General features: G+C 37.0%; 1 protein-coding gene across 1 annotated transcript; it reads right to left on the bottom strand.

Moving 5' to 3' along the window:
• Positions 1 to 215: 215 nt before the first annotated feature.
• LOC122041952 (carboxyvinyl-carboxyphosphonate phosphorylmutase, chloroplastic-like) lies at positions 216 to 2851 on the bottom strand. Its single transcript, XM_042601852.1, has 7 exons — positions 2567 to 2851; positions 2401 to 2474; positions 1500 to 1582; positions 1379 to 1403; positions 1227 to 1246; positions 910 to 1059; positions 216 to 807 (listed from the first exon to the last, which is right to left on the bottom strand). The coding sequence occupies exons 1-7, from the start codon at positions 2797 to 2799 to the stop codon at positions 451 to 453; spliced, it is 942 nt and encodes a 313-aa protein (XP_042457786.1). The 5' UTR covers positions 2800 to 2851; the 3' UTR covers positions 216 to 450.
• Positions 2852 to 11369: the final 8518 nt, after the last annotated feature.

Raw genomic sequence — 11369 nt, 5'->3', positions numbered from 1 at the left:
GCATCGTAGGAAGTCCTTGCATAATTTCATGAACACATTAATAAAAAAACAAACCAACTTAAATTTTTACCAAATGCACTAAAATATCTTGGTCGAATATAACCACTGAAGACATGATTGCACTAACATATTGGCAAGTGCCCATAATTACTTAAAAAATTATTGTTCTGCAAATAATTGTCATCCTGTATTTTGGATTTCTTTTACTCATATTCTTTCTTTAGAAGAACTCACTTTATTCATGCTTATTGATATGGTAATGAATTTGCGCAACCACAGTATCGCACACAACCTATATATGCCACTTTATCTAAACAACCACACAACAGTAGACTGATCTCACAACGTGACACTGGACAGAAGTGAAGAGACATAAAACCTAGCTAAGCAACAAGCTGCATAAAGATTCAAGGCAGCACTGACAGAGGGATCCATTTACATGCATTCAATTCAATTGGAAGGAACTTTGAACTTTTCAAATCGAGCGCCAGTCTCGTTGTATTTCTTCAATCCAATCAAACTGTTGAACTCCTCAAAGGTGGTAAGCTTGTGGAGATTATCCCTGCTGGTTCCATCTTTCTTCATTACTTTAAGAATGTCAAGTAAGGCCCGAGCAGAAGCATAAACAGCCGTGGTCGAGTGCACAATGAGATGGAAGCCCATCTCCTTGAGCTCCTGGGGGGTGTGCAAAGGTGTGAACCCCCCTTCAAGCATGTTTGCTGCTCTTAAACCCTTGGTACTCTTGCAGACCTCTCTCAGTTCGTCGTCACTTCGAGGCGCCTCGACGAAGCAGGCATCTGCTCCTGCCTGCACAACATCAAGGAAAGTTGAAAGTCAGTCGCTTTATGAATCATGGTTCTAAATTTTTGTGAAACCAAAAAGTAAATGTGTCACAAATGCACCATTTACCTCAATGTAGAGGTTTGCCCGTTTAATGGCTTCATTCAGACCCCCAGAAGTTGCACGAGCATCCGTCCGCGCAATAAGAAAGAAGTCAGCATCACCGATCGCTTCTCGTGCAGCGGCTATTTTTGCTGCATGTTCTTCAGCTGGTATCACCTTAGAAAAACAATAGTACTTAATGCTTTGTAGCAGCTATGAAACCATTTAGCAATTTTACTTCGTTAACCAAACTACTTAGGCATCAGGGATAAGTACTCAAGTAGCAATCATTAACTCAAATGAAAAAATTCAACATGAAACAGAGATATTATGTGGCAAGTTACCTGTTTTCCTTGCATATGTCCTGATTGACATAGGAACAGAAAATAAAATTGCATTAGACATATTTTTACTAGAAAATAAATTCTGCTAGAGTGAGACAATAATGGTAAAACTGAAGACATCTGGTATTAAAGGAACATAATTGCTCTCTTACCACACTTCTTTGGCCAAACTTGATCCTAAAATTGAAGCAAAAGGAGAGAGAATAAGTTAGGTCTACAGTTCGAGACCACCTGCAATTTTCAGTTTGAAGGGAGAAAGAATTATTCATTTACCTCAAGGAACAAACCAGCAGCACCAGTACCAATTATGTCTTTAACAGTCCGCTGAACGTTTAGTGCATTACCACCTCCTGTGTCTGGAATAATCAAATCCCCAAAATCATCAACCAAGTGTTCATATGCACATATTAAGGAAGCATTCCAGTATAAGGAAGCAGGAAAACCACAGAATCATTATGAGAAATTAGTCTTACAAAGGATAAACTTATAAATTATCTATATGTATATCTTGTTAGTGAAAGACTTGGATCCTTTCTGCCCTAAACAAAAATGAGTCAAGAAAAATGAAAGACTTGGATTCAATACCAAGTTTTTTATTTTAGCCATCTCCATAGCTTTCACACAATGATCTATTGGGGTCATTTGATTATGCTTAAATGAAAATTCCACTCAACTCTTAACATGAACTAATTGCCAGGCTTGTTCTTAAATGTTTTGCGGTGTTATATGAATGAAAAATTTCACCATCCTCAATTCATATGGTTATTCAAATATTTATGAAACAGAAAATTCTGAAGTTATGGCCATTATTGATTGAATATTACTGCCGATTACTATGATAACAATTTGGTCCTCCTGAGCAATGCCATCTCCCTCAATTCTCACATCTATGTAACACTGTTGTTGCTCTGTTGTATTGGAAATGTTCAGGTTTCTTTTTCAGCAGCAGAAGGGCAGGTAAAACAGAGTCAATGTTTCAAATTACAGTTCAGTGAAATGATCTCTCTCTCTCTTTCTCTAAAATGTTTGAAAGAGACACTTCCTTTGGACGATTGTTAATTTTCACAATAGTTTGCGCCAACATAGATCATCACTATTTTTCTCTATCTCATAGTTCATTAATTACTTTTGTCAAAGAGGGCCAAAGGGCAAATGGGGAGGAAAAGATCATTACCGGCGTCAACAATAAATGCAACATTAGGAGCGGCAGCGCAAATTGCCCGGGCAGCGTCGGCCATCTCCGGCGGCCTGGATTTTCAAAAATAGAAATAATAAAAAAGAAGTATATTGATTTCAGAAGAGCAATACTAGCACTCATCGAAGCAAGCGAAGAGGCGTACGTGAGGAGGCCGATGTCGGGCATGCCAAGACGGGAGGCGGAAACGGCGTAGCCAGAGACGAAGCCGGCCTTGAAGCCCAAGGCCTGGAGCACGGAGGCGGAGAGGGCGTCGAAGATCCCCGGCATTAGCACGATGCCCTCGTCCTCGATGAGACGGTGCATTCGCGTCTTCCTAGTTTCGGTGGAGGGCGGCAAGCACCGCGCTGTCACGGTGGGCATCGTGGAGCTCGCCATCGCTTCTGCTTCCACTGAGACTCAGCTACTCGCTAGAGGGTGGACCAGAATCAATCGCAGGGAGGGCAGAGCAGGAATGCGCCATTTATAGAGCGCGAAGAGGTGAGGCTCACCGCGGAGCACCGCCAGTCTCGGTGGAGGCCAGACACCGATGGACAAGATTCCTTCTTCTCCCATTATGTACGATCCTGCCCGTCCATTAAACCTTCTAATTTAATGCGACATCATTCAAATACTATAAAATATAATTTTTATTGCATTGAATTTATAAATCAAAATTATATAAATATATTATCGACAGAAAAGAAAAACCTCTCTTCATCTCCCACTTTAAATATATATATATATATATATAAAATAATACTCACCTATAAATTTCTATCCAAAATACTCTATCTGTTCCACCTTGTAATTATTTTTCTCCAAAATACCACACATTGAAGATATTTGACTAAAGTAGTAGCAAGGTGTGCGGCTTTTTTTGGGATGGGACTATACTAGATAAACCATGGATAACTTTACCAAATATAATAGCCTTTTATATGGAAAAGATGAGACAGATATTTTCACACCTATTAAAAATTGACCTTGAGACCTATAAAATAAAATGAAATGTCCATATTTTAGATTTTATATATATATATATATATATATATATATATATATATATATATATATATATATATATATATCATATTCGGATTTAGAATTATTAAATTCGGGTTGAATTCAGGTTGGAGAGTTTTCAAATTAAAAATTTTCGGATTAAATTCAAGTTGACCCAGGTTTATCCTAATTTAGGCTTTAATGGGTATTTTAGGGTTAAATTAAATTTTGTTTTAAAACTTATATTTTTATGTATATTAATATCAATGTTAGTATGATAATGATATAATATTAAGATAAAAATGAAAAATTATAGAAAAAATGTTCAAGTCATTTGAATCGGGGTTATTTAGGTCTGATTTGGGTTGGTTGAATTTGGATTCGGGTTTAGAAATTTTAGAATTAGGATTTTTTTTTTTAAAAAAAAAATCTAATCCACTCGATCCGATTTATCCAAATTGATAACTCTAATACCCATCCTATGCACCAATATATTATAATTTCAAATTTAAAAATATTAAATGGGGTTATAATATATGATGATTTAAAACTATAATAGATGTCATTAGTTTAGAATTTAAAATTATAGTTGGCTAAACTTAGAACTATAATTTATTAAGAAGTTAGAATTTAAAACTGTAATTTAGAACTATAGTAGAAGTAGCTTTTCTTCTAAATATACATTTTTATTTGTTAAAAAGTTTAGTGGAATATGAACTAATGTTTAAATTGTTTAATAAGAGGGAATAAAACAAAATGACAATAAAGAAAACTTGAACGAAACAGGGAGAATGAAATAGAATGATAAATTGACTGAACTATATTTTTTTTTTTTAAATTTGATCGCTTTCATTTGAAAAGATATGATGAATTGATATTTTACATTTAACTCATATGCTATGTTTTTAATTTTCTAATCCATTGTCTCCCTCATTTATTATACTTGATTTATATCATGCTATTTAAGATATCCTTAGTGGCTTAACTCACCAGGTTTAATTATTTCACCAATTTTTTTAGCTAATTAATTTGATCAACTTGTCCAACTTATTGTACTCCATCCAATACACTTAATTATATAGTTTGTCTAAACCTCAAAAATTATCAAATGGTCCAAAAATCAAGGACACCTTTTTCTAAAAAAAAAAAAGTTAAATCACTTCAATATTGTTAAAATCACTTTAAAATTATTATAGTATTTATTAAGTAGTTGTTATAATAATATAGGAGTTATTTAATAACTAATGAATATTATAGTTGTTGATTTGGCTTTGCTTTGTATTTATCATTGAATTGAATGTGTAGCGAAAACTTCAATTAATTTGGATGTTATATGTACTACTTATTTTATTTTATATCCATCTCCTTAAGATGACTAATCCAATTATCCACTCCTCGCTCACAACTTCTACTATGAACTTTCTTCTTTTAGGAAATCTTCCGGAGACGGAGAATCCTCTTAGAAACTTTTGCACAAGAATACAATAAGAAAGACAATACACAAGCAAATGAAGATAAACAAACTTTACACATGAGATCTTTGCTTTTAGATGCTTGTTTATTGCTTTGGATAGCCTCTTGATGATTGAAAATGCAATATCACTCCACCTCTAACCCCTCAAGAACTAGCAACATCAAAATTTTCATGATACTCCCTTTTCTAGGGTTGCTTTTGAGCTAACCAACGTCTCCCAATTGATTGGTCTTACCCCAATCGATTGGCATATCAGATCTGACCTTTCAACCTATAGAATGTTTTTTTTACTTGACTAATCAATTGGTGAGTCATACTAATTGATTCGTGAATCATAACAATCGATTACCATATTCCAATCGATTAACTTAATTGATTATGAAGTCTTCTGTTTTCTCGAGAAAGCACTGCCAATCGATTAGCTCAATTGATTAACAAAGCTGAATCGATTCAGCGGACTTTTATTTCCTTAAGAAACTTCTGGCAATCGATTGCCTCAACTAATTCCAGCCCTACTATACTCCTAAAATAAGCTCTCAATAGATTGACTCAATTGATTGCTTTGGGTCAATCAATTATCTCAATCGATTGCTCAATCATAAACTTTGAATCTAGTTTAGGGTGCACTAATCGATTGCTACCTCTCACCAATCGATCAGGTAACCCTAAATTCAACCATTTCAAGGCTAAATTCGTGTCTTGCATGGTATTTGATTGATCTTGACCTATCAAGACTTTCTTTGCCCAACATCCAGTCATCTGTGACATGTTGGGATTTCTCATTGTCTAACATCTGGTCAAGCTTGACATATTAGGGCTTCTTTACTAAGTGTTTGGTTCTCCTCGACCCACTTGGATTTTCTCTTGCCAACCTTCCCATTGGACTTCCAATTATTAAGTGTCTAATTAACCTTTGACATACTTTGACTTTCCTCTTACCAACCTTCCCCTTGGACTTTTGGTCAAGTGTCCAGTCCTCCTTGACCCACTTGAACTTTCCTCTTGCTAACTTTTCCGTTGGACTTTTGGTCACCAAGTGTTCGGTCATCCTTGACCCACTTGGACTTTCTTCTTGCCAACCTTCTCATTGAACTTCCGATCACCAAGTGTCCAGTCAACTTCTTTGACCTACTTAACTTCTCTTTCATATATTGATCAAATATTGAAATTCAAGCTCAAGTCTAGGGATGGAGAAAAATACTAAAATTTTGATATACCGCACATACCGTATCGAAATATACTGAACCATACCGATTTAATGGTATATAAAAAATTTCGGTATGATATAATACCATTGGTTCCACCTTGCTTAATTCTTCTATGGGAAGTCTATATGCAAGGTGATTTGGTTTTGCACTCGCTTAGAATTTCTTCTTTATTTATCCACGCTATATATTTGAGTTTATTTATTTATCATTTTTTATCCATCAATATCTTAAACTCTTCCTTTGGGTCATTCAAAATATTCAATTTCCCCGTAATGTATACTATATTCTAGACATGGGTAAGATTTACATCATCAAATATAGAGACTTTATGGTGGATTGATATGGGGCCGACACTATGGGTCGTGAAGATAGCAAATTTATTTATTTTTAATGGTGGATTGATCCTCTCGCATATAACATAACCATTACTTAAATGCTAATTTATATGCTAGAACATTGTTATGATATCATGTGTTGGATCAAATTCCTTGCCTGGAGGAGAGGTGGTGAATAAACACTCTCAAACTCTTGCAAAAACACACAATTCAAATAATGATGAGCAGTAAGTACACATGTGGATGTATAATGATAAATATGTAGAGAAAGAGGAAAGAGAAAGGAAAATACATGATAATATGAATAATTTTTTTAATTTAAAGACACAACTCTTACTCCACAACCTAAGATGGGTTGGGGCCAAGGGGAGCTAAGGGGGTTGAATATCTCGCTTGCTTCAACAAAGATGATCTTGCAGCGGCATACTCGAAGCGAACAACTCTAGATGCTAACACGAGGATTTACTTGGTATTCACCTCAACGAGATAACTACTCCAAAGATCTGACACTCTCTCACACATATACTTTGAAAGAACTCCTTCTCAGAAACAATCTGGAGGCAGAGAAGCCTCGTACAAGCTCACACATGAAGAAATACAAGAAGAAGAGGATGAGAAGCTAATACAAATGAAATCTTACAAAATCACAACGATGAAATCCTAGCATGCTCTCTTCTTGCTTGAACCACCTCTTGATTAACTTAGAAATGCACCAACACTTCACTCTAAGTCTCCAAGAACTTGCTGTGCATGGTTGAGTTGTTGTGAGCGAGAATTTTTCTATGAAATATCCATGAAAACACTTTCCTAAGATTCTTTGATGTCTCCCAATCGATTCAGCTTTTCCCCAATCGATTGCCACTTCATCTGACCGTCCAACACCTGTAAAATGACTCTTTTTTTTTAAATCTTAATCGATTTAGATAGTCTTAATTGATTATCCAATCAATTATGCCACTCTCCGTTTACTTACAAAAAGGTCTGAATTGATTAGCATAATCGATTAAGCCTTCTCGCAATAAAACACTGCCTAATCAATTGACCCAATCGATTAGTAGTGGCTGAATCGATTGGGCCAATTGATTTAGCCTTATTTTCATGAATTTCTCTTCATGAATCTCTTGGCCCTAATCGATCGGTTCAATCGATTGACCAATCGATTCGGGCCCTTTCTGTGTACTCGCAAAAACCTCCTAATCGATTACTAAATCGATTAGTTTAGGGTCAAACAATTGTCCAACCTTAACTTGCTTAATCTAAGTCCAGGGTTCTCTTGCCCAATATTAGGTACTGTGACCTATTAGGACTTTTCCACCAAGTGTTCGATCAATCCTTTGACTCACTTAGACTTTTCTCCTCGTGCCAAGTGTCTAGTACTCTATGATCCACTTGGACTTCTAAACACCAAATGTTCGGTCAACCTTTGACTCACCTAGAATTTTTGTCACGTGCTAAGTGTCTGGTCCTTCATGACCCACTTGGACTTCTAAATATCAGGTATCTGATCAACCTTAAATATCAGGTGTCTGATCAACCTTTAACTCATATTGACTTTTCTTCTCATGTCAAGTGTCTGATTCTCCATAACCTACTTAGACTTCCAAACACCAAGTGTCATATTAACCTTACCTAGACTTTTCAATGTCTAACTTCACTCTCTAAGATTTTTCTCCACCTAGCTTCACTCATTAGAATATTTTCACCTAGCTTCACTCATTAGTGTTTTCTCACTACCTAACTTTACTCATTAGGACTTCCCAATTGTCTGGCTTCACTTACTAGGACTTTTTAACTGTATGACTTCATTCACCAGGACTTTTCCACTGTATGACTTCACTCACCAGGACTTTTCCACTGTCTAACTTCACTTACTAGGACTTTTCAATAACTTGGCTTCACTCACCAGGACTTTCCAACCACTTCGCTTCACTCACCAGAACTTTCCAATTGTCTGGCTTCACTCACCAGGACTTTTCATCTGATTGACTTCACTCATCAGGACTTTCCACACCAAGTGTCTGGTCAACATTGACTCACCAGATTTTTCTTTTTCTGCCAACTATCTTATTGGTCTTTCCCTTACCTAACCTTTAATTGAGAATTTTGTTGGGAGAGTGTTGGTGCAATATTCCCCAGATCAAGGTTGACCTAGTTTGACTGAGCTTGAATTGGGTCAAGCTCGAGTCTTAATGTTTATGTTTTGATGGTATGACAATACATGTTGACAATACATGTTTGACAATACATGTAGACAACACATGGAGATTGCAGGTGCAATTGTTCATGTGAGGAGATTGTGATGGAGGGTTAAATGGATCAAGGTTGACTGGATACTTGACTGGAAATCCTAGTGAGTAAAGCTAGGTGAAAGTCCTGGTGAGTGAAGCCAGGCAGAGGAAAATCCTGGTGAGTGAAGCCAGGTGAAAATCCTAGTGAGTGAAGCTAAGTGAAAGACCTGGTGAGTGAAGCCAGGCAGAAGAGAAGTCCTAGTGAGTGAAGCTAGGCAAAAGGGAAGTCCCGGTGAGTGAAGCCGGGCAATGGAAAGTCTAAGTGGGTCAAAGGGATTGACCGGATACTTGGCACGAGGAAATCCAGATGGATCAAGGTTGATCGGAAATCTGGTGTTGGAAAGTCCAAGTAGGTCAAAGGGATTGACCGGATACTTGGCACTGTTGGGTTTTTCGGGCCGCGAAAACCGCTTTTCGCGTCGCGGAAACCCCGAATCACCCATGCCACTGGATCTCGTGCAAATAAAAACTTTCAAAAATATGAGTACGAGTTTTAAACTTTGATCTACAGTAGATCTACAAAGGAAAAAACACTTTATACCTTTGAAGCGTGCCCTCGCAAATCCCGCAAGTCCAAGGTACACCGGATCTCGAAGTTGTCAACGTAGACAACTCTCTAGTGATATCCACACGAACAAGAAGTGTTCTCTAACACTCAAGGATGGAGAAGAAGAGCACCACAAGTGTGCTAGCACTTTCTAGGGCTCTCGGGTAGGATTTAAAAGGAGAAAAGGAGAGAAAGTAAAAGGAATCTCACATACTCCTCTAGGTACCATCCTTTGTGACCTTCAATTCACCCTTTTCACTTGGAACTCAACTCACTCACCTTCCTCTTGCTTGAACACCCACGACAACAGTAGCCAAGAGAAGGAAGAACCCAAGGGAGAAGATGAATTCAACACAAATCAATGCAACCAAAAATGAAACCCATTTTTCATTATGTGGTCGGCCACACATGAGTAACTCCTCATTTAATGTGGCCGGCCACATTAAATGGAGGAGTGTAACCTCTTGATCTCCCTTGATGATGTGGAGATGATGTGCCAAGGTTAGTCATGCCATGTAGGATGAGTCAACCTTCATGATGTGGAAATACATCAAGTCAAACTTGATGTTTCAACTTCCATTTGGTCAAGTCAAAATTGACCAATTCTCTTCCTTTGTGAGTTAAAACCAACATTTGGTTCAAGTTAATTTTAATTTAATGAATCTCAATTCATTAATATAAATTGACTCAATGAATCAAATTTAAATTAGACTCATTCAACAATTGAATCTAATTGAGTCTAACTCAATAAGTCTAATTTGAATTAATCTGAATCCAATCTTTGGTGCATCATATGAACCTAATCTAATTGGTTCATCCTATGAACCTAATCTCCATCCACTTGTTCTTTGTGTGTGACCCAATAGGTTCTTGTAACGTTGGCAATGTTTCTAAACTCCTTTAAAAACATAAGCAATGAGCGGTATCTAGCAATACATCATTGCTACCCAAGTTACAAGAAATGTTGAGATCCAACATCACCTTGTGACTATTAATTGTGACTCCTCACAAAATATGACAAGTGTCCTTCTATCCTAGACATCTAGATTGATCAATATGAGGCATAGACCGTGTCATCCTCTAATCAATCTAAATCTTGAACTCCAAGTAGACACACTAAATCAAATGAGCTCAATATCCTATATTGACTCATAGGAGGGATAGATCCCATCTACATCACTCACTAGGAATGATGTCACTCTATCAAGAATACTGATGTCACTCCTGTCATATAGGAGGGATAGATCCCATCTACATCACTCACATCCCTCCGCATAATTTGTTACATACCCAGTAATCGCCTTTATAGTCCACCCAGTTACGGGTGACGTTTGACGAAACTAAAGTACATAACTCCTTATGTAGGGAACCATGGTGACTTCAGGTCTAAGGACTAGTAGTCATACTAATAGCCACATGAGAAAGTATATGACACTTATATAACGATCCATGATACTTTCTCATGGCGGGTCATTCAGAATATATTCTCCAATGCATACCCATGTGTCAACTTGATATCTCTATATCCATGACTTGTGAGATCAAGTCATCGAGTTGACTTACATGCTAGTCTTATTGCATTAACATTGTCCCTGAATGTTAATACTCGACTAGGAATGATTAAGAGTAGTATTCCCTATATCATCTCACTATCGATCAACCAATCGATTGATATAGGTAAAAACCTTCTTCTCAAGGACGTTATTATACTTAGTTTATTTGGCACCAATACAAGTAAGTATAATAACCAAAAACTAAATACCTTTATTTATATAGAATATGATATAACAAGTCCAAAATACAATCATCAAATGATTGGCTCTAGGGCTCTAGCTAATAATCTCCCACTAGCACTAATACCAATCAGTGTAGGCTCTAAGCCCAAATGACCTAGTGTGACCATCATGCTTCCTCTGTGCCAAAGCCTTGGTCAAGGGATCTGCGATGTTAGCCTCTGTAGGTACTCTGCAAATCTTCACATCTCCTCTCTCGATGATCTCTCGAATGATATGGAAGCGCCGTAGTATGTGTTTGGTCTGCTGGTGTGAGCGAAGTTCCTTTGCCTGTGCTATAGCTCCATTGTTGTCACAATAGAGCTCAATAGGGTCAACA

Source organism: Zingiber officinale, chromosome 2A (genome assembly GCF_018446385.1).
Source record: "Zingiber officinale cultivar Zhangliang chromosome 2A, Zo_v1.1, whole genome shotgun sequence".
Taxonomy (NCBI): domain Eukaryota; kingdom Viridiplantae; phylum Streptophyta; class Magnoliopsida; order Zingiberales; family Zingiberaceae; genus Zingiber; species Zingiber officinale.
The sequence above is the reverse complement of the archived record's forward strand: the minus strand, read 5'-3'. Positions and strand labels throughout refer to the sequence as shown.

What these genes read in the sequence shown, in the direction of transcription:
- LOC122041952 (XM_042601852.1), bottom strand. Translation starts at nt 2,799, where the DNA reads ATGGCGAGCTCCACGATGCCCACCGTGACAGCGCGGTGCTTGCCGCCC. An exon ending in TGCATTTATTGTTGACGCCG is followed by an intron (nt 1,583 to 2,400) that starts GTAATGATCTTT and finishes TGATTATTCCAG; the next exon opens with ACACAGGAGGTGGTAATGCA. An exon ending in GACATATGCAAGGAAAACAG is followed by an intron (nt 1,060 to 1,226) that starts GTAACTTGCCAC and finishes TGTTTTTCTAAG; the next exon opens with GTGATACCAGCTGAAGAACA.